General features: G+C 51.7%; 1 protein-coding gene across 1 annotated transcript in view; it reads left to right on the forward strand.

Annotated features, from left to right (window-relative positions):
* The window catches only part of LOC116952066 (uncharacterized), an 81,205-nt gene extending 59,275 nt beyond the window's left edge, over positions 1–21,930 (forward strand). Inside the window, exon 7 of the mRNA XM_032971093.2 lies at positions 9,780–21,930. Coding sequence (XP_032826984.2) covers positions 9,780–10,617 — 838 coding nt within the window. The 3' untranslated portion in view covers positions 10,618–21,930. The remainder of the gene's footprint in view (positions 1–9,779) is intronic.
* Positions 21,931–23,977: the final 2,047 nt, after the last annotated feature.

The following is a 23,977-nucleotide window of genomic DNA, read 5'->3' on the forward strand; positions in this document are numbered from 1 at the left end:
TTAATACAAATCTGTTTTCCCAAGCTTATTATTACAGTTGTGCCATCGGCACAATCAGTTGTGCCATCGGCACAACTGATGCAGTGCCCATTCGGGGCTCTCGCGGACCAATACATCACCCCGTGACAGAGGAGGGCATGTGGAAGGTGACATCACAGAACTATTTCTGAGATCCCTTCAACTGAAAGTTTGTATCGGCACTACGTAGACTGTACTTTCTTTACATGTCCTGGTATAGAGAAATGTTCATCACGTGGCAGTCAAACCGATATATTGAACTCTCAGTGCTGAAATGTTGCCAAATCTAAGTGGACGGAAACACATTCCATGTGACGGGCTTCATTTTTGTCGTTGTAACGTGCTTTAAGTGACCGGGCTGACACCATCAACTCGCCACGCATGGCAACCCGCTTTACTGACGGGCGGCTGAATCCTGGCCTCAAAAACCGAGAATTCTTAATTTAGCCAAGTAAAGTTTCCGAGCCGACTTTGAATTATGTTTCGGTGCACTCAGTGGTGACCGGGGCTGACATCCATCAACTCGCTGCGCTTTGGCAAGCCGCTATTACTCACGGTCGGCTGAATCCTGGACTCGAACCCGGCCTCTCGGCGGTGCCGGCTCAGCGCTCCGACCTCCTTAAGCCACCAGGGTCACCTCCCAAAAATAGCGAGCTCGATTTTGTTTGTAATCACTTTTTTTGTTGTGTGTGTGTTCGTGCTCGTGCCCGCCGCCCGCATTCATAGCGGCGTCGCCGTGTTTCCCCTTACATAACCATCGCACCGAGGCAAACACCACCACCACCACCACCCCCCCACCGACTTAACTCCGCACGACATTTATAGGCCAATTCCATGACGCTGTCGACATGTGCTTAAATATCGCGCTCCCCAAGGCAACGCTGGGGGTGGGGGGGGTGGAGAGAGGGTGGGTGCGGGGAGAGGGGGGTGGGGGGAGACGGGGTGAGGGGAGAGGGGGGAGAGGGGGGTGGGGGGAGAGGGGGATGGAGAGAGGGGGGTGGGGGGAGAAGGGGTGGGGGGAGAGGGGGATGGAGAGAGGGGGGTGGGGGGAGGGGGGGGTGGGGGGAGAGGGGGATGGAGAGAGGGGGGTGGGGGGAGAGGGGGTGGGGGGAGAGGGGGGTGGAGAGAGGGGGGTGGGGGGAGAGGGGGTGGGGGGAGAGGGGGGTGGGAGAGGGGGGTGGGGGGAGAGGGGTGTGGGGGAGAGGGCGGTGGGGAGAGGGGGGAGGGGTCTCGATTCCAGCAGCACTCCGGCAGACAGTCCCCGGAAGTGACCGCATTGCTTGATCGACGACCTCAGTTGACCCCCCCGAAGGTCGTGGCGATCAAAAAGTACCGACGAGGGATTCTTAAAAGCGATCGATGAAGCCCTTCCCTCTGTCTCTCTGTGTGTGTCTCTCTCTGTGTCTCTCTGTCTCTGTTGCTCTCTGTGTCTCTCTCTGTCTCCTCTTTCTCTGTCTCTCCGTCTCTCTGTCTCTCTGTGTCTCTCCGTCTCCCTCACTCTCCGTGTCTCTCTCTGTGTCTCTTTCTCTGTCTCTCTGTCTCCCTCTCTCTCTGTCTCTCTGTGTCTGTGTCTCTCTCTGTCTCTCTGTGTCTGTCTCTCTCTCTGTCTCTCTGTGTCTCTCCGTCTCCCTCACTCTCCGTGTCTCTCTCTGTGTCTCTTTCTCTGTCTCTCTGTCTCCCTCTCTCTCTGTCTCTCTGTGTCTGTGTCTCTCTCTGTCTCTCTGTGTCTGTCTCTCTCTCTGTCTCTCTGTGTCTGTGTGTGTCTCTGTCTCTCTGTCTCTCTGTGTCTGTGTGTGTCTCTGTCTCTCTGTCTCCGTCTCTCTCGGTGTCTCTATGTCTCCCTCACTCTCGGTGTCTCTCTCTGTGTCTCCTTCTCTTTCTCTGTCTCCCTCTCTCTCTGTATCTCTGTGTCTGTGTGTCTGTGTGTGTCTCTCTCTGTCTCTCTGTCTCCGTCTCTCTCTGTGTCTCTCACTCTCGGTGTCTCTCTCTGTGTCTCTTTCTCTGTCTCTCCGTATCTGTCTCCCTCTCTCTGTCTCTCTGCGTCTGTGTCCGAGATGAAACGTCACGTTCGGACAGACAGACAGACAGACGCGTCTCTCAGTGCGCTGACAGCATCGCAACCCACGTCGCGTGCTTTGCGAGCCGAATGCCGAACGGGATCTGTTGCCTAACCCACGCTGGTTCCCGTTGGAGCCGCCACCGCTGAGATGCGAGATTTAGGTCTCAGTGCGTGTCGGATTTTTGATGGTTTCATGATGAAGCTGGTTGTAATTACTGGCGAAACGTCGTACTCAGTTTGTAAATGTTGTGGCTTGGCTCTCCAACACAACGGTGTGCTGTACTAGTACACTACACTATACACTACACTACTATACACTACACTATACACTACACTACTATACACTATACTATACACTACACTATACACTACACTATACACTACACTATACACTACACTATACACTACACTACTCTACACTACACTACTATACACTACACTACTATACACTACACTATACACTACACTACTATACACTACACTATACACTATACACGAGTGCTGTACTAGTGACGAATTGGCCACGTTCTGTTTACGTGACAAGCCTGACTAGTTGGCTGTGTCGGGTGGTGGCGGGTTTTAACGACACATTTATATATTTACGCGATCTAACTAAAAAAAAAACCTCTATTATGGATCAATTTCAGTTTGTACCTAATTTGTAAATGAACGATACAAATTCTATTTGGTTCCCATGTTACAAATAATTTTTGCAGGATGTACATGCAGTACATTTCACCCGTACTCCAACGTGGAGAAATAGTTTGGAATGTCAAATTAAATATGTTGCGTGAGCCCACTATTTTACAGTGAACAGTGTCACCTACCGTGTGTCTGACAACGGCACGGGAAGATAATGTCACGTGTGACAATGTCTCGACTTCTAGGGTTGTCACGTCATTTCAGAATCCCTGCCACCACAAGGTGGCAGGGCTTCCAATAGTTTTTTGTTTTCATTCTCTAAACCCTGAATTAAATTGATGCACAACATTTTTTTTAAAAAAAGCAAAACTAGCGTTATATATGTGTTTTTTTTCTTTGGTGCAGTCATTGTTGGCTATCCTGAAAAAATCGCTTATATCAACACCCGTAAAGCAAGTTTAAGCACGACAATACCGCGTTGTACAATACACCCTTGCCGGTTGAACCATACCACATAGGTTCAATCATCCATGAATTCGCTCAATCACGCATTCAGTTTCCATTCACCCTGGGTTTTTAAGAGATTGCCAATCGACGTTCGGTCAGCCAAGCAGGACTGACGTCAAACACGGAGCACACTCATATCACACAGCCGTGAACGGGAATTTATAGCAGCACTATCTATCACGAATAAAACACAGGGCGCACTTGAACCACTTTGGGAGCAATGCGTAGGAGGGCTACATTTGTGATACCAGCGCAGAGGAGGAGGATAAATACAAACAGTTGCCAAGCTTCACACATATCGACAATTGGGTGGCAATTTCTCTTTACAAATCGGATTTTCGTCAACATTTGAATAAAAGCCCCCCACTCCTCCCCCAACATTTTTTCCATCGTTTTTTTGATACCCACGGAATGGGGACAGCGGGGGATGGGTGAGAGATTTGGCTGCCGTGCCCGCGTGCTACGTTTTTCCTTCGCGATAAAGCGAAGTTCAACTCCGCGCCATTAGTCAGCTTCCCTCGCATGCCCCCCCCCTCACCCCTCTCCGCTCCCCCCCCCAAGCGAAGTCGGCTCTTGATAGGGGTTGGGGTGGTGATAGGGGTTGGGGTAGTGATAGGGGTTGGGGTAGTGATAGTGGTTGGGGTAGTGATAGGGGTTGGGGTAGTGATAGGGGCTGGGGTAGTGATAGCGGTAGGGGTGGTGATAGGGGTTGGGGTAGTGATAGGGGTTGGGGTAGTGATAGGGGTGGGGGTAGTGATAGGGGTTGGAGTAGTGATAGGGGTTGTGGTAGTGATAGGGGTTGGGGTAGTGATAGGGGTTGGGGTGGTGATAGGGGTTGGGGTAGTGATAGGGGTTGGGGTAGTGATAGTGGTTGGGGTAGTGATAGGGGTTGGGGTAGTGACAGGGGCTGGGGTAGTGATAGCGGTAGGGGTGGTGATAGGGGTTGGGGTAGTGATAGGGGTTGGGGTAGTGATAGGGGTGGGGGTAGTGATAGGGGTTGGAGTAGTGATAGGGGTTGTGGTAGTGATAGGGGTTGGGGTAGTGATAGGGGTTGTGGTAGTGATAGGGGTTGGGGTAGTGATAGGGGTTGGGGTAGTGTTAGGGGTTGGAGTAGTAATACGGGTTGGGGTAGTGATAGGGGTTGGGGTAGTGATAGTGGTTGGGGTAGTGATAGGGGTTGGGGTAGTGATAGTGGTTGGGGTAGTGATAGGGGTTGGGGTAGTGATAGGGGTTGGAGTAGTGATAGGGGTTGGGGTAGTGATAGGGGTTTGGGTAGTGATAGTGGTTGGGGTAGTGATAGGGGTTGGGGTAGTGATAGGGGTTGGGGTAGTGATAGGGGTTGGGGTAGTGATAGGGGTTGGGGTAGTGATAGGGGTTGGGGTAGTGATAGGGGTTGGGGTAGTGATAGGGGTTGGGGTAGTGATAGTGGTTGGGGTAGTGATAGGGGTTGGGGTAGTGATAGTGGTTGGAGTAGTGATAGGGGTTGGGGTAGTGATAGTGGTTGGGGTAGTGATAGGGGTTGGGGTAGTGATAGGGGTGGGGGTAGTGATAGGGGTGGGGGTAGTGTTAGGGGTTGGGGTAGTGATAGGGGTAGTGATAGGGGTTGGAGTAGTGATAGGGGTTGGGGTAGTGATAGGGGTTGGGGTAGGGGTTGGGGTAGTGTTAGGGGTTGGGGTAGTGATAGGGGTTGGGGGAGTGTTAGGGGTTGCTCCCAGCCGTGATCAATCCGCCGTTGGACGAAGGCCTCCACCAAACCGCTGCCATGCATCAACAATCTTCCCACGCATTCAAATGCCAGCGACCCAGTTCGCCCGCTGGCTCAGGGCTCCGAGCGCTCAGCTGGCATGGCACCGATTGCTGGGTTTGAAACGGGATTTCAGCCGCCCGTGATTGACACCAGGTTCACAATGGCAGGGAATTTACGGTCTCAGCCTGGTCACCAATTGACTGTGCGAAGAAAACCCCTCAAAGAAAAACCCCCCATACACTTGAAGTGGTATACGTTTCAGCTCTCGGAATTTTAATTATCGGTTGTGACTGTCCCGTGACGAATATTCCTACCCTCGTGGTCGAGTGGATTGCGCTGTGAGGCCTCCCTACCGTGTGGATCAGGGGTCACGTGAAGGGATCTCACAGGTGGCTCTGTGAGATCCACTTCAGCGGGCCGTTCTCCAGCAAGAAGGGTCGCGCTGCTCCGAGAGAGTTCCAAATGGGTTCTTCATCTCACGACGCGACGCTGATATATGTTGAATCGGGCTAACGCTGGGGGGATAATTCCAACAAATGATCACCACGGTACTTTAGGAAAGAGTATGATGAAGAGACCAGTACGACCATCCTGCAATGTGTCAGATTCACATCAGACGTCGGATGTTTGTCCGTGTCCACATAAAGACATGTTAGTGGTTCTATTACACGGACAGACATCCATGCAGTGCAAAGACAAAGATCCCCCGTATAGACTGTAGGAGGCAAGTGCTGTTCGCGAGCACCTAGGAAGGCCGGCACGGCACACGATGGAGTGGGTGACCAGCACCACGCCCGAGTGGCGGTGTTTACGGACAGCACCGGGGGTACTCATTTGAGGCTGAGTCGACCTTAGGGGGTGGCACAGGTACCGGTTGAGATAATCGTCACCGGCACACGCACGCAGCCCGACAGACAGACAGACAGACGTGGAGCACGGTGACATTGCGCGTCCATTGAAACGCTCGGCGGCCAACAAAAACAAAACAAAAATAAAAGCCGCGTCACATTCCGCTAAAGCCGCATCAACCCGTGGAAGAGAATTGTCCACGATTCTCCGCTGCAGTTCGCGGGTTCCGGGGTCATTCCTCGGCCTCCTTCCAAGACGTCGGGCCGCTCGGCGCCACGGCGGCCGCCGCCCTAGGGCTCTAAACGGGCGGCTTCAACAAATGCGTCGGGGCGTGGCAGTCCAAGCGACGCGGCCCACTTGAGGGGGCCCTTTCCGTTTGCCACTCGGGGTCAGAGAAGACGCGGGCCTGACGATCGTTGCCGCTTAGAATTTGGCGGCTGAGCGTTTTTGCCATCGTCTATATATTTTTGTTTATTTTAAATAGCTTCTCTTTTTCGATTTAAAGCTTTCGTGACTGCAAGGATTCATCTTCTTTGGTTCTTTCGGCAAAGTCACGTAGAATGAGAATAAAATAATAAATTGATAAAATAAAATGACACAAGAAAATTCTCACGATGTTTCGGCCACAACGCAAGTGGCCTTCTTCAGGTGAAAGGAACAGAACTGTCGGGACGGCTGGATGTCGGGACGACAGGTCTGTTCCTTTCACCTGAAGAAGGCCACTTGTGTTGTGGCCGAAACGTCGTGAGAATTTTATTGTGTTATTTTATTTTATTAATTTATTATTTTATTCTCATTCTACGTGACTTTACCGAAAGAACCAAAGAAGATAGCTTCTTTTTGTGGGAGCAAAAACAAACAAACCTTGATTCAATGTTTTTTTTGTTCGTTTGTCACGGTGTTTGATTTATTTATTTTAATGCTTTAATACGGAGTGGGGTGGGTAGAGGTGGGGGGGGGGAAGGTTCGCGTTTAAATTTTAATGAGGACCATCGGGGTTGTTCTGACCGAAGTTAACGATCAATTGCTATGTCTGAAAGCCCAAAGTAGACTTGTTTATTCGCAAGTCTATGTTTTATGGTTATTCAGTGTTCACGATTTCACATGATTCGCCGGCTGCATGGCGCACACAAGCTACCACCATTTATCGTTGCGAACCTTCATCGCATATTGTCAGCTATGACGTGTGGTCAACCAAGCCTCGGGGTGGAGAGGCGTTCGGTCGTGGATTGAGAAAGAGCAGTAAATTATGTTATTAGTGCATTTGAAAACATCGCTTCGACTTTACATATGTAATGTCTACGTCGCATTATACATTGAATGGAACGAGGTCCAGACAACGAGATGGAGCGATCAGATCGGTTCGACGCGCAGGACCGCGAAAAATGTTAATGAGGCCTTCATCCAGCAGTGTATCGACCATAGCTTATGATAATAATGATGATGGGGCCCATTCACTCCTTGGGCCACGGTGATTTGCATAAGGAACGATGCAAGGCACGAGAAACCGGAGTTATTCTGTCGACCGTTGTGTCCCGACTGCAAAGCCTCTCGGCTGCATTTAAATCTGAATTGTAAACAACAGCCCCGTCAAGGTCCAGCCAGCATTCGACGTGGGAGAATGTCGCGTTCAATGTCTCCACCATTGCACAGCTTGCTTGCACCACCACCACCATCATCACCGACAATCTTAACGGTGGTAACGTGAAACTGTGGAGGATCACGGTTCCACAACGGTGGAGCAAACACTCTCCCTTTGGTTTGTTGGTCTCAGGTTACAAAAACAAAGACCACCCGTATAGCCTTGGCATACTTTTGGGCAAGTGGTGTTAGCGAGCACCTATGAAGGCCGGCACGGCACACGAGTGGGGGGGGGGAGGCAGCACCACGCCGGGCCGCCTTTGTCTCCATACTGGCGATCATTACACAAACGCACCAGGTCCTCATTTGAGGCTGAGTCGACCTCGGGGAGGCCCAGAACCGGTTCCAATAATCGTCACCGGTGTTGGTGTCCGTGGGCGGTAATCAAACTCGAGTCGCCGAGGTTCAGGCGCGCAACGCGCCGACCGCTACACCGCCGCTCTTCCTCGGTTGCCCTGGTGTCTAGTAATGAAACCAAGGCAGGTGATGTCACTGAACGAGTTGAATGCGATGGCTGTGGCTTCAACGGTGGCTGTGGCCGTCTGGTGCAAGGCTGCCTTGCACCAGACGGCAACTTGACATGCGGCTTACACAGCACCCTCCTCCATGGAGAGCCACTTCCGGACCTGCGATCCAGAGGTCGCGCCGGCTCGATTGGATCTAAGGGCGCGGCAGTCGAAACGACGCTGCGGGTTTCTTAAATTCCACGCCCCACCACCACGGCGTTCCACCCAGCACCACCGCAGCAAGTCGATCGGCAGGACAGGCACGGAGGGGTAAAGTGTGGGTACATCTTGATTTAAAGCTCTCGTGACTGCAGGGACTCATATTCTTGGTTCATTCGGTAAAGTCACCACCACGTCGAAGGGAAACAATAAAAAAAATAAAAATACAAAACAATACAATTCTCAACAACGTTTTCGACTGCAACACAAGCAATCATCATCAGGTGTGAAAACCACAGCAAGAAATTTTGAAAAAAGTGGCGGTGACTTTACCGAAAGAACCAAGAATATGTGGGTACATCCACCAACTTATTTGAACACACGTGGCCGGCGTGGAAGAGTAGATAGCACCCCCCCCCCGCCACCCCTCTCGCGGAGGCCCTTCCGCCGGCAGTGGCGTAAGAAAGCCGTTGCAGGGCTGAGCCTTTACCTTTTACACGAGCCCACCTTAGTCTTCACCCACTCTGGGTCGTCTCCGCTAGTTCCGAAACGGGCATTGGTGGAATTGGTGAATTTCTTTGTCCGGAGTCGTCCGCACGCGGCAATTGAAACTTATAGAACGTCAACAATAGCGGCTGTCATCCCACCAAAACCAAATGGAGGAATGTTAGCCAACATTTATCATCAGAATCTTTATTTCGCCTGGAGGAATCGGATGAGCTATGAAGCTCTTTTTTGCACAGATGTCCAGGATACGTTTGGTCCCTGGAGTGCAATCGGATGATGTGCAGTAAATTGCGTAAATATTTTCGTGGGGGTAAGAAAAATCAGCATGAGAGAAAAACAATCTTCCAGAGAGGAATTGTCCACTGAAAGTGTGAATGTGTGATGATTATGGTTAAAAAGTACGACATTGACTTATAATGACAATGATGATGACGAAGTCGTGGTGCTGGTGGTCGATGGATGGCATTGGTGATGAACAGGTGAATGATTACAGGCAGTTACAATGATGAAGATTGATACCGATGACTCTAATTACTATCAAAACAAATAACACCCGGCGACTAAAAATCCGATTCATAATTGATGATCATATGACCCAAACATCGATAATGAATCGCTTGCGTATTATTCCCGCCATCAATCAATTGAACACCTGTGCCCACGTCAACTTGCAATGTGACACCCCCGCCACCAAGCGAGGGAGAATAGAACTCCCTCACCTGGTTCGCAGGAGGTACAATGGGTTCGATCCCGACTCCGATGCCTGTATATTTGGAGTTTGCGTGTCTCTCTCTCTCTCTCCCTGTGGTTTGCGTGGATTTCTCTCCGGGTCCTTCGGTTTTTCCCTCCACATTTAGAATCAACGTCGCGCGTTCGGAGTATTTGACCGCTCTACATTCCCATGCGATAAGCCGCTCCGTTTGTGCTGCTGTCAATTGTGGCCCAGGTCGCTTCTGGAAAAAGAGCGACATGGCTCGTTGGGCCTTTAACCTGGTTAAACAAAAACGAGTTTCGTAAGTTAACAACCATGAAACACCGCGACCCGAACAAAGTTCGAGGCGTCTCGAGGTCTCGAGGTCCCGGCGCAAATCGCGTCGAACCAAAGGCGCCTCCAACCTGCACATCGCACAACTTCTCCCCGCAGGTACGAGGACTGCATCAGACCCAGCACGCTCATCCTGCCCATCCCCTCCGATGCGCCGCCGCCTTACTCGCTCACCGACCCCTGCTGGGACAGCGGCCTCAACGTCGGCCTCTACCCCGGCTCGGCGGGAGGACCCCGCGGCTCCGGCCACGACCTCGCCTCGACCCCGCCGGCCTCGGAACAATCGGCGGCGGTGGCTCCGGCCGCGGCCGCCGCGGCCCAGCTCCCGATCCGCGTGTTCGCCGCCGACGCCGGCCCCTTCGGCGGCGAGGCCCTGCCCGTGTTCGTGTCGCGCTTGGGCGAGCGGCTGTGGCCCCTGCGCGTGGTGGACGAGCGCGGAGTCGTCCGCATGAGCGTCTCGTTCGTCGCCGCGCTGCCTCCGCCTGCCCCTGCTCCTCCTGCTCCTACTCCGGTCGCCGCCGCCGCCGCCGCCGCCGCAGCCGCCGCCGCCGCCCCTGCGGCGTCCGCTCAACTTCCTCTTCTGCAGCCACCGCCCGCGTCGCCCACGGTGTCCTCGGCGACGCTGTCGCTCGCGTCGGTGGAGCGGCGCCACGAGGAGGCCACGGTGGCCGGCACGAGTCCGAGCCAACAGCGCGGCACTCTGTGCGACCACGACGGTGGTGGTGGTGGTGGCGGTGGTGCTGGACAACAAGAACAGGCGCAGTCGACGTCCGATAGCCGCGCGGAACCGTCGCCGTCCCGCTCGCTGGCGCTGGACCAGCTGGTGCCGCCCGCGTACGTGGACGCGCCGACCTACGCCAGCATGCCGCGGGGCACCTTCTGCATCCTCAAGGACACGGAGAACGAGTACGAGACCATCCCGCAGGTCATCAGCTGAGCCGACCTCTGTGCCCTCGTCCTCCCCCGCCTCCTCCTATGCCCAAGAGACGCCTTTCTTCTCATCCGTTTCTTGGAAACGCGCAGCGTCGAGAGTTTCCGTCCCGGAAGCAAAGTGGAGCCGAATTGAGCGTCTCACGGTTTGCATTGTAACTCAATTGATCGATGAATGGCAGGCGGCTGCGACTGCGGCTGCTGCTGCTGCAGCTGCTTGCCCTGAGTGTAGCGACGTCGCCTATTGCGGGAATGCGTTTTCAATTAACATCGCGCAATGGATCAGAAGATGCGCGTGCTCCACGCTCGATGACTTTCAAGGTGACGCAAGGCCGCGGCTCCACTCTGCTTATTGACCAGGCCGGAGAGACAGGACGGCTTCGTGGAAAGGCGTGCTGCGATGTGCTCAATCGAACCAGTGGCGGAGATCTTACAGGACACGTGACTTTGCGCGCGTGCGCGTGTGTGTGAAACCAACAATTGTTATCGCGGCGCGGTTTTTGCCAGTCTTTTGTGGGCTTTAGCGAAGATTTTCGTTCGCTCACGCCAAGACCCAAGATGGGAAGCCAACGCCAACGTGTTCATTGCCGCTGTCTATTTTCTGGACACGCTCTGGGCAGTGAATCCATTTCCGTTGGCAAAATGTCCCCCGGTAATGTCAGAGCTTCGCTGAAGTCGCTCGTGGCTTTACGTTGGCGGGGTAGGTGGGCGAGGAATAAATTGTTGGCCGATGAACGCGAACCGAGTCTGCCCAAGCGCGGCAGAATGGACCCTGCGGAGTTCCGTTGCTTTGTTTGTTGTTGCAGAGAACGTTGAGAGCACACGGAGGGCAGGAGCCCCACTGAACGTCCGGTCGCGAGAAAACTTTCGCGCGCGCGTGCGCGTGCGCCCGTGTCACGCGCATCATACGGCCCTGTGCGGGATCGTCCACGCGGACACCCCTTGTCCACCCGCCGCGGTTTTGAGTTGTAATTGAAGCCTGTCAACTTTTTTTAACGGCCCCGTAGCAACCAATTACCATTTTTCGTTTGCTTCCGAGCAAGCGAGATGCTATACGGATCCTGCTCACTGTGCAAATTCTTATCGGTTTATTTTTTTTTGAGACAATATCGTATCGCTTTTTTTTCTTTCAATTTACAGTTCAATGCAGTTGCTCGTTAACGGGAACTGTTTAGCGTTTCAGCGATGTGCCGTACTCCGTGCGTGTCTTCTATCTTGTTTGTCATCGTCGTCATCGTTATATTTTAGCCATCGATATTGGTACCCTTACACTCACTCACGTCGTCGGGGCTTAATTTTTTTCAAGGAATATTTTCCAAGGTCACTCACAGCCACCCCCACTCCCAGCCAGGCCCACTTTCCACAAACCCGTCCGTGAAACGCAGCGGTCTCGCGGTAGCCTTCGGCTATACAGGTAGCGCGACCACCAAACGCACACATCGTGTACGGCTGAAATACGACGATTGGTAGCGAAAAAGCGACGAGTTATGCGGCTGACGTCTGGGGGCACGTTGGTGGGTTGCGGTGGGGAGGGGACGGGAGAGTGCTTTCAGGAGCTCAGCCTCGGACAGCTCCGGCTGTGGTGGCGAGATGTTAACTGCCTCGCTCGGTATACAGGAGGTCGTGGGTTCGACCCCGACCCTGACGCCTGCTGTATATTTGGAGTTTGCGGTGTCTCTCTCCCCGTGGTCGCGTGGATTTTTCTCCAAGTCCTCCGGTTTATTCCCTCCACATGTCGAATCAACATCACGCGTTTTAGAGTATTCGGCTGCTATAAATTTCCGCACTAGATGATACGCTATTATTTGTGGCCATGGTCGCTTCTGAAAAAAGCTACATAGCTCAGTGGGTCCTACCTTGAAAAAAATATATATATAGTTTCGTGAAATCAAGCCCCGAGTAAAATTCGAACGTGTTGAAAGATCAGAGGCTTGCCGAAAGAGAAGCGCTGCCGTCGATGTTTAGAGTCTTCTGCGGTCTTCTGGGACGAGTCTTAGTCGGAAGGTGTGAGTCTATCTCAGGTTTTACCTCCAGCCTTTACCCAAGTCAACGCTTTGCCGGCAGATTAACCCCGGGGCTTGGGTTTCAACCATGTCACCCGCTTCCTGTCCGCATCAGTCTATCAACAACATTCAGAGAGAGAGAGAGAGCACACACGAATCGCAAAGCTTTCTCGCTGCGCAACCCAATGCCGTGGATTCTTAGAAACGTGCATTGGCTCAGCAAACGGAAGATAGATTTTAAATAATATAAAAATGTCGTCGTTTTTTCGCTGGAACGGCGTATCGAGTGCAAGGCTGAAACTTCACCGCTGGGCGAAACGAAACCCAGTTTGCTTAGATTTTTGTTGTAACTTATATGTACGGAGGGCGGCGTGCATGTGCGTACATCTGGGGTACAGCGGAGTTCATTCAGAACTTTAACTTCTCCACGACGGTGATCTCATCTCCTCGCTCATGTCCGTTTGGCGACGACGATGAGCCAGTCGGGGCTAAAATAAATGAGAGATTCCACATTCCTATGGTCGAGACCAGCCTATCACCAGCCCACCCCACTGTATAGCGGAGAGGTCCGTATTTGTGTCGCGTCACGTTGAATAGCAACGGCGGGTTATGCACGAATGAGCAACGTTTCGAGAGGCATGGCAATAGCAGGCGTTTGGCAAATTCACAAGTAGACACTAGCGTCCCTTGAACCTTTGAGCAGTCGTTGTTGTTGTTGCACCACACGCACAGTCACCACCCCCCCCCCTGTCGATCCCCTGCTGGGCATGAGGGCCTCACCCACGCCTTGTGGGTTCTCGGTTGACCATTGACCCGTGAGCGGTGGAGACGGGGGCTGTAGCAGCCGCCTCGGCCCAAGAGAGTTGAAGAGAAAAAAAATGGGATTAACAAAAAACAATATCGGTAGCAGCAGCGAAACGAATCCCATCAAGCGGACGAGCAGCGACTCTTGCCCAGAGTGCCCCTCTGGCCGATGCTTTCCACTCAAGGGCCGGGCATCTCATCCCACCGACGCGCAGGGAAACAACGCTGCTGTTGCTGCTGTTGCTGCTATCTTGATTTGAAGCTTTCGTGACTGCAGGAATCCATACTCTTTGGTTCTTTCGGTAAAGTCACGTGGGTATGGAATAAAATCAATCACGTCCGTTTCGGGCGCAACAACACAAGCGTCCGTCATCAGGTGGGAAAGTTGCTTAGCTGCTGTCCGCGTTCGCCATGGACAGCCGAAGGGTAAAGTAGACGATATATTTACTCATACTTCGCCACGGTGGTCGACAGGGATTAGTGAAGGCGGGGAGCAAAATCCAACGATTCTGGACTTTGCCGCACGGCCTTCTGCAGCCCCACAGCAGCCTATGGCACCTGTTATGCACGGCAGGCGCCCAAGCGAACGTGAGCCAGGACCAACGCCTGCTGAGCCTCCCGTGATGTGACGAGAGCGAGGGCATCGCACGTGGCTTGGCGAGACGGCGCCGTTTGTTCTCGTGGCACGGGGGATGTGTGTGGAACCTCGTGAAATAAATCAATCCTATCCCATAATAATAGGGGTTTTCCCCTTTTTTTCTGGCAACAACACCGAAACCTTTTTTTTAACGAGGATTCATGTCTGCATTAACCACAATACCTGCAGTCAAAATGCAAACAAAAAAAAACATACTATGATAATATATGATGCATTGTCCTTGAAACTGATTGGTCCACACCAAGGGACGGCTTTCTTTTGAGCCTCGACCCAATTGGTGCTCGACCAGATGACGCCAAAAGGCGTCACACAGCTCAAAGACAATGCCACTATTAAAGTAATGAGGGCTCGGGGTGAGCATCTACATCATTAGACCTCCTTTGCCAGTACCAAAATGTAATAATAGGGTTTTTCCCCTTTTTTCTGGCAACACTTATTTAACATTTAAAATTCCACGTGTGTGTGTGTGTAAAGTTATACAGGTAATGTTTACGTGCATATACAGTGAGGGAAAAAAGTATTTGATCCCCTGCTGATTGTGTACGTTTGCCCACTGACAAAGAAATGATCAGTCTATAATTTTAATGGTAGGTTTATTTGAACAGTGATAGTCAGAATAACAACATAAAATCCAGAAAAACGCATGTCAAAATGTTATAAATTGATTTGCATTTTAATGAGGGAAATAAGTATTTGACCCCTCTGCAAAACATGACTTAGTACTTGGTGGCAATACTCTTGTTGGCAATCACAGAGGTCAGACGTTTCTTGTAGTTGGCCACCAGGTTTGCACACATCTCAGGAGGGATTTTGTCCCACTCCTCTTTGCAGATCTTCTCCAAGTAATTAAGGTTTCGAGGCTGACGTTTGGCAACTCGAACCTTCAGCTCCCTTCACAGATTTTCTATGGGATTAAGGTCTGGAGACTGGCTAGGCCACTCCAGGACCTTAATGTGCTTCTTCTTGAGCCACTCCTCTGTTGCCTTGGCCGTGTGTTTTGGGTCATTGTCATGCTGGAATACCCATCCACGACCCATTTTCAATGCCCTGGCTGAGGGAAGGAGGTTCTCATCCAAGATTTGACGGTACATGGCCCCGTCCATCGTCCCTTTTATGCGGTGAAGTTGTCCTGTCCCCTTAGCAGAAAAACACCCCCAAAGCATAATGTTTCCACGTCCATGTTTGACGGTGGGGATGGTGTTCTTGGGGTCATAGGCAGCATTCCTCCTCCTCCAAATACGGCAAATTGAGTTGATGCCAAAGAGCTCAATTTTGGTCTCATCTGACCACAACACTGTCACCCAGTTGTCCTCTGAATCATTCAGATGTGCATTGGCAAACTTCAGACGGGCATGTATATGTGCTTTCTTGAGCAGGAGAACCTTGCGGGCGCTGCAGGATTTCAGTCCTTCACGGCATAGTGTGTTACCAATTGTTTTCTTGGTGACTATGGTCCCAGCTGCCTTGAGATCATTGACAAGATCATCCCGTGTAGTTCTGGGATGATTCCTCACCGTTCTCATGATCATTGCAAATCCACGAGGTGAGATCTTGCATGGTGTCCCAGGCCGAGGGAGATTGACAGTTCTTTTGTGTTTCTTCCATTTGCGAATAATCGCACCAACTCTTGTCACCTTCTCACCAAGCTGCTTGGCAATGGTCTTGTAGCCCATTCCAGCCTTGTGTAGGTCTACAATCTTGTCCCTGACATCCTTGGAGAGCTCTTTGGTCTTGGCCATGGTGGATAGTTTGGAATCTGATTGATTGAATGGACAGGTGTCTTTTATACAGGTAACAAGCTGAGATTAGGAGCACTCCCTTTAAGAGTGTGCTCCTAATCTCAGCTCGTTACCTGTATGAAAGACACATGGGAGCCAGAAATCTTTCTGATTGAGAGGGAGTAAAATACTTATTTCCCTCATTAAAATGCAAATCAATTTATAACATTTTTGACATGCGTTTTTCTGGATTTCTTTGTTGTTATTCTGTCTCTCACTGTTCAAATAAACCTACCATTAAAATTATAGACTGATAATTTCTTTGTCAGTGGGCAAACGTACAAAATCAGCAGGGGATCAAATACGTTTTTTTCCCTCACTGTATATCTGTACAATCGATACGGCTCTCGCCAGCGTCAATGGAAGGAGAACTTTGCACCTTCAAAGAGGCAACCTCTGAGTTGGTGCCACGGTGGCGAGATGTTAACTCCATCGCCTGGTATGCAGGAGGTCGTGGGTACGATCCCGACCCAAACGCCTGCATATTTGGAGTTTGCAGTGTCTCCCCGTGGTGGCGTGGATTTTCTCCGGGGTCCTCCGGTTTTTCCCCTCCACATTAAGGATCAACATCGCGCGTTTAGATAATTTGGCTGCTATAAATGCCCACACGATGACGAGCCGCTTCCGTGAGCTATCATTTGTGGCCAGGTCACTTCTGAAAAAGAGCTACATCGCTCAGTAGGTACAATAATAATAGTTGATTTAACTGTCACGTAATTAAAGCGGCCGCATCCCACATTATTTTCGCATCTCTGATTAGCACGGTTGGCTACGTAAGGTGCGAAACAAGTTCAACATACACATGGGCATTATTATTATCACAAAGCAGAGGTTCAGTGCTGACAACATTCAGATTCTAAATGCGTGGGGTGATCAGCGCTTCGACCCTGTGACGGCGTCATTTGCTGTTGAGTCAGCCTTTCCTGGGTGAAGGGGCTCGGAGAAGGTCCTGATTGGCCAGGACCGTGTATAAATTGAGGCTGGCGAAACAGGAAGCGGTTTCGGTCCGAGAAGAGTTCTCCACGAGAAGAGGTGAAAGCACCAACTCAGTCGTGCCCAACCTTGCTGGGATGACGCCCGGATCACCTCCCCCGCCCCTACCACCTCCAGTACACTAATGCACAACGATCCCGTGCCCACGCCTATAGCCAACACTGTGTTAGCAAGGCATTTGCTAGTACGTCGTTTGCTCGTAAGTCGTTTGTTATTAAGGCGTCGTGCGTTGCCGCATTGTAGACGCTGACTTTCCCCCTCCGCACCCATTCAGAATTCCCACTGCACCGCAGCGGGAGAGGGTTGCTAACCATTGCTTTATACCTGGATCTCAATACCGATCTGCATTAGGAAGCTCTCCGTCCCTTGGTGAGGCTGGTAGTAAGTTCCTTACTGCTTAAACACGGCAACAATGTCATCGCGCCTCTTGCGTGTGTGTGTGTGTGTGCACGTACATACACACACACACTCACGTATATACACACACGTACACAGAGACAAATATTCCCCGTGTAGCCTTAATAGACTGTTGGGGTAAGTGCTGTTAGCTAGCGCCTATGAACCCCGGCACGGCACACGAGGGGATGGGTGGCCAGCACCACGCCCGGCCGCCTTTGTCTCCCCAGTGGCGATGTTTACTACACACCGCACCAGCGACTCATTTGAGGCTGAGTCGACCAGGGGAGGCCCATGACCGGTTCAGATAATCGTCACCGGTGTTTGTGATGAACGGGAATCGATCTCGGGTCGCCGGGTTCATAGCGCAGCGCGCTAACCACTACGCCACCGCTCCACAAACGCACACAGACGTACATACACACATATACACACAGACGTACATACACACACATACACACAGACGTACATACACACATATACATACAGACGTACATACACACACATACACACAGACGTACATACACACACATACACACAGACGTACATACACACACATACACACAGACGTACATACACACACATATACACAGACGTACATACACACACATACACACAGACGTACATACACACACATACACACAGACGTACATACACACATACACACAGACGTACATACACACACATACACACAGACGTACATACACACAGACGTACATACACACAGACGTACATACACACACATACACACAGACGTACATACACACACATACACACAGACGTACATACACACACATACACACAGACGTACATACACACAGACGTACCTACACACACATACACACAGACGTACATATACACACATACACACAGACGTACATACACACACATACACACAGACGTACATACACACATACACACAGACGTACATACACACACATACACACAGACGTACATACATACACACGCACACAGACGTACATACACACACAGACGTACATACACACACATACACACAGACGTACATACACACACATACACACAGACATACATACACACACACGCACACAGACGTACATACACACACAGACGTACATACACACATACACACAGACGTACATACACACACATACACACACAGACGTACATACACACACATACACACAGACGTACATACACACACACAGACGTACATACACAGACATACACACAGACGTACATACACACACAGACGTACATACACACACATACACACAGACGTACATACACACACATACACACAGACGTACATACACACACATACACACAGACGTACATACACACACATATACACAGACGTACATACACACACATACACACAGACGTACATACACACACATACACACAGACGTACATACACACACATACACACAGACGTACATACACACACATACACACAGACGTACATACACACACATACACACAGACGTACATACACACACGCGCACACACGAAGGGGCGATCAAAATGTTTCGGGTGACAAGCACACAAGTTGGGTACATTTTTGTTTCCAACTTGGTCAGCGCAGACACCAAAGCAACTTACTTCTCTGAAAATAACTCACGAGGCCCCGGTGGGCCGTCAAGAGCATTCGGGGAGTGGAAGTGTCAAGGTGGCTGCTTCGGCAAATTCGCGATGGTGACGCCCCGAGACGCTCGGTTCGAATCTGGCCAGCGACCGGGATCAAACCCGGGAGGGGGTGGGGTTTGGGTGACCGCTGCTGCTGCTTCTGCTGCTGCTGTCAACGTGTCCTGTGTGCAGCCGAACACAACGGAAGCACATCGGACGGTGGGGTAGGGTGGGGTTGGTGGGTCTCAGTGGTGGTGAGAGAGTCAATATTCTGGGCTCGATCACCGATTACTTAGATTGGCTTATTTCATTGTTCGTCATAAGGGGCCGTCCATAAATGACGTCACGCACCTTTGGGGGGGGGGGGGTCAGACATTTGTGACGATGTGTGACGAGGTGGGGGGGGGGTTGAGAAATGTGACGTCACATCAAAATGCGAAACTTTAAATAAATATAGGCAACACGTTCTACTTGATTAAATAGACTTTTTGATAAATGTTTTTTTTCCCTACAACATCAGAGTGCAGCGCCACATTAAATACGCACTACAATGACACAATAGTTTAAAGAGATTTGAAGCATGGTTTATATTTTTTGGGGCGGGGGGAGCAGAGCTTTGTGACGTCATATTTGATGGGGGAGGGGTCTGACTTTTTGTGACGACGAGGGGCTGGGGGGGGTTGGTAATAAATCGTCCAAAATCGCGTGACGTCATTTATGGACGGCCCCTAACATAAGACAAACGTGTTTCGGTTTGCCTCGTGACGAAGGCCTCAACTGCAGGTCACGCGGTAAGTTGCGAGCTCCACCTGAGTGGTGGATGAGAGGCAATCGAGTGTAAGGGGCCTCAGAAGTAGTTCTGCGTTGACATCTTCCCCGGGCTCTTATCTCACACGGGTCGTGGTGGTCGTGGTGGTCGTGGTGATGTTTCGCTGCTGTCTGAGATCGTTTCCGAAAGTAAAGTTTTGATTTAAAGCTTTTCGTGACCGTCAGGGGTTCATATTCTTGGTTCTTTCGGAAAAAGTCACCACCACCACCACCACCACGTAGAAAGAATCAAGAATATAAAAGTCAAGTGTTTTCGCTCTTGACGTCGCGATGGCGAGCGCGGCGACGTGCAGAAGTTAGCGCTTGGTGCCCGGCGGCTGCCCTGGTTAATACTGTGCGAATTTTAAATATGTAAAAAAAAAACATGACGCGCCATCTGCGTTACAGCGGACGTTACAAAAAAAATCCGTGACAGTGTAAGCAAAAAAACAAACTGGTAGGCCGTGTCTGCTGGTGGTGTCATGGTCCACATTTGACAGATTAGCCATAAAATACCAAATTTGATCATCGTAAGGAAAAAAAAACCTACAAATCAACGCCGCCCCCTTCTGGCATACTATACCCGCCTGTGAAAGGGAGCGACTTCGCGATAACCGTGCGCTACGAGCGTGTCGCCAATACCAAATGTGCCCATGGCACATAACCGGAACGCAATTAGCAGAACGGGCAAAGGGCAGACGTCGTTCCGTGGCTGGCAACTCCGAGCCTCTCCTCCCCTCCCCTCCTCCTCCTCGCTCTGCATTACTTTGAGCACCTCTGCTCCGCAGTGCGGGCGCACGCGAGGCGGCGGCGGCGCGCTCGCGTGCGCGTGCACGGGCGCGCGTGCACGGGCGCGCGTGCACAGGCGCGCGTGATACCCGCGCTGCGTGCGACTGTTGCCCATCCGATGGACAATCCGGCACGCGACCGTCACAGCTGTTTCCCTCCGGGGGGACATTACGGATTCATGAGCTGCTGCTGCTGCTGCTGCAGTGAGCGTCGGGCTCGCTTGCAATGCCACGACCCAGCCAATTTTATTTTTTTGGGGGAACGTGCAACGTGCACTTTATCTAGAAATGTTTGTGTGGCTCACTTTGGACGATTCGGGTTAAATTGTTTATATTCTCATCGGATTTGTCTGCACACAAACACCCCCCCCCCCCCCCCGCGTTTGAGATGCGGCGAGAAACGGTAAAATTCGTGTGCATGTGTACAGAACAAAAATAATATTACACACGAAAGACGGACGGAGGATCTCGTCCCCGACAAATCAATCCGTGCAGCTCCCTCTGGGCACGAGTGCTGTTAGCAAGCACTCATTAAACGTCTGGCACGGCACGATAGGATTGTATCGGCCGGCATAGCACCGCGATTGATAATGACGCAGCTCACCAACAACTATGATTCTTAAAGCTGAGTCAAGTTAGAGGAGACCCGGTCGAGGTTACTTACCAGTTGCCAAATGACGCCCGCAGGCGATGTCAAACCATGGAAAGCGGCTTCCTTGGGAGACCACAATCGCGTGCGCTCGCGTGAAATGTTGCATCGATGTAAAGATTACTCGTTAAACAAAAAAATCGCGAAACAAATTGACATGATTCCCATTTTAAATAATCGGTGAAGGCGGTCAGAAGCGCACGCGACTGTAGACACGGGGAAATGCATTCACGTCCAATGGGCCGTTATATCGCATCAGCACCTCCGATTATTACGGCTGGCGACGTACGGTGCGAAGGGAGTTCATCGTGCATGCATACAGCAGCAGCTTTTGTTTCGGTGGAGAGAGAATGAAAGAAAACAACAACAACAACAACACAAGCAAAATGCAAGGAACCTTGAAATGTTGCAGAATTGTATTGGTGGAGCCGTCCGCAGTGTTGGAGGTCGTGGTGTGTGCGCGTCCGTGTTTAGTCCGTGTGCTCGTTTTTAATCGGATACGGCCGCTGCCTCGTCATGTTTATAGTCGTAGAAGAATGATCGTTTGGATGTCCCGTGCTCGTCGTTTTATCCTCCCGACCGTCCACATCCTCCACACCGCCGCGCTCGCACATCCCCCTTTTCCATCACCCACCCACCCCTACTGCTCCACACTCCTCCTACCCAGCCCAGCCGCCACTAACCACAAAGCCCGCTCCCCTACCTCGCCCGACCCCGCCACCCTCCCATCTCATCCCGTCCCACCCCCCCCAATCTCCGGAGAGAAAAAAAAATCAAACGATGGTTCTCATTCCTTCTCCCCACTGTTTGGATATTAAAAAAAACCACTGTGATGACCCTCGTGCCACGCGTCTGCTGCTATAAGTAGCCTCGGTTAATGTTAACGATCCCCGCGCGCGGTATTAATGGTCCATACGCTTCGACCCTATTTGACTTTGAGCGCAATTACCCCCCCCACCCCACCCCGGCTCCCGCCTACCGGTTTCGTAGATGTTGTGTGTGATGGATTCACGCGACCCTTCCAGCCACCGGGGGCCGCTGCACTCACCGCTCTCTGTCGAGACGATGGCAATTGAATGACTGAAACGAATTGCGACCGTGAATCGCGAAGATTCCGCCAAGCGTCACGCCAACGTTGAGTTTGGAGCAGACGAATGTGAATGATAAGGCGGTCGGTGAAAGGTAAAGGCGCGGCCCTGCAACTGCTCAGGTCACTGCTGGCGGGATGACCTCCACTGGCCCTGGAAGGGGAGCTTCAGACTGCCTCCCCTCGGACAAGGAATGTTTGGCACTTCGCGTTCCACGCCGGTCCAGACGTCTCGACAGAGGCGAAAGTAACCCGCACCTCCGATGAGCACGGTTGGCTACGTACGGTACTGGAGAAGTTTAACGTACATGCATACCCACAATTTATTCCACAGCCAAACACTACCTGCCCATGGACTATTTTAAATCTCGATTGAAGGCTCATTTCTCTCGAACTGCCCTTTGCGTTTCGTTTGTAGTCCTTCCCCACCCCCCAACCCCCACCTCCGATTTGCACAGTTGCCTAGGTACGGTGAGAAAGAAGTTCAACATGTGCCATCATCTATACCGCTCGGGTGGGGCTTGTGGGGGCGCTGCGTGATTTAAGGAACCTGCCCCATTCTAGATTTGAAGCTTTCGTGACTGCAAGGATCCATACTCTTTGGTTCTATTCGGTAAAGTCACATAGGTAAAAAAATAAAACGACAAAAATCACGACGTTTCGGCCACAACACAAGCGGCCTTCATCAGGTGAAGGGACCAGGCTGTCTCGAAGACTGCGCTGGAGTGAAACACAGCCAAGCTCAGACTTAAAGGTCGTAGCCAAGCTCAGACTTAAAGGTCGTAGCCAAGCTCAGACTTAAAGGTCGTAGTCTGAGCTTGGCTGTGTTTCGCTCCAGCGCAGTCTTCGAGACAGCCTGGTCCCTTCACCTGATGAAGGCCGCTTGTGTTGTGGCCGAAACGTCGTGATTTTTCTTGTTTTATTTTTTTACCTACGTGACTTAACCTGCCCCATTGTTTCAGCTGCCGGCGCGGCGAGCTGGAATCGATCCGGCGAACTTCGGATCGCAATTCGCAACGCGCTAAACCGCTGCGCCAATTGCAGCGTTCCTACACGAGACAAACGACGGGAAACGACGCGCAAGTATCCACACGTCAACAACAAGAAAAACAAGACGAAGATCCCCCGTGTACCCTTGACAGACTGTTGGGGCAAGTGCTGCTAGCGAGTAGCACCTATGAAGGTGGACACGGCACACGAGGGGGTTGGGTGGCCAGCATCACGCCTGACCGCCTTTGCCTCCCTAGTGGCGATGTTTACACACGGAACCAGGTAACCCATTTGAGGCCGAGTCGACCTAGGGGAGGTCCGGGACCGGTTCAGATAATCGCCACTGGATTTGGTTGGCCGTGAGCGGGAATCGAACCCGTGTGGCTGGCCTCGTAAGCGCAGCGCGCTAACCGCTACACCACCGCTCCCTCGACACACACACACCGACACAAAGATAAAGATCCCCCATATTGCCTGAACAGACTGTAGGAGCAAGTGCTGTTAGCGAGCACCTATGAAGGCCGGAACGGTACACGAGGGGGTGGGTGGCCAAGACCGCACCCGACCGCCTTTGTCTCCCCAGTGGCGATGTTTACACACCGCACCAGGTACTCATTTTAGGCTAAGTCAACCTAGGGCAGGCCCGGGACCGGTTCAGATGATCGTCACTGGTGTTGGCCGTGAGCAGGAATTGAACTTGGGTCGCCGGGTTCATAGCGCAGCGCGCTAACCGCTACACTACCGCTCCCCAAACACAGACACGCACACAGACACACACACACACTGACACATACAGACACACAGAC

Source organism: Petromyzon marinus, chromosome 45 (assembly GCF_048934315.1).
Source record: "Petromyzon marinus isolate PM22_M1 ecotype Great Lakes invasive population chromosome 45, UKy_Petmar_22M1.pri1.0, whole genome shotgun sequence".
Classification (NCBI taxonomy): Eukaryota; Metazoa; Chordata; class Hyperoartia; order Petromyzontiformes; family Petromyzontidae; genus Petromyzon; species Petromyzon marinus.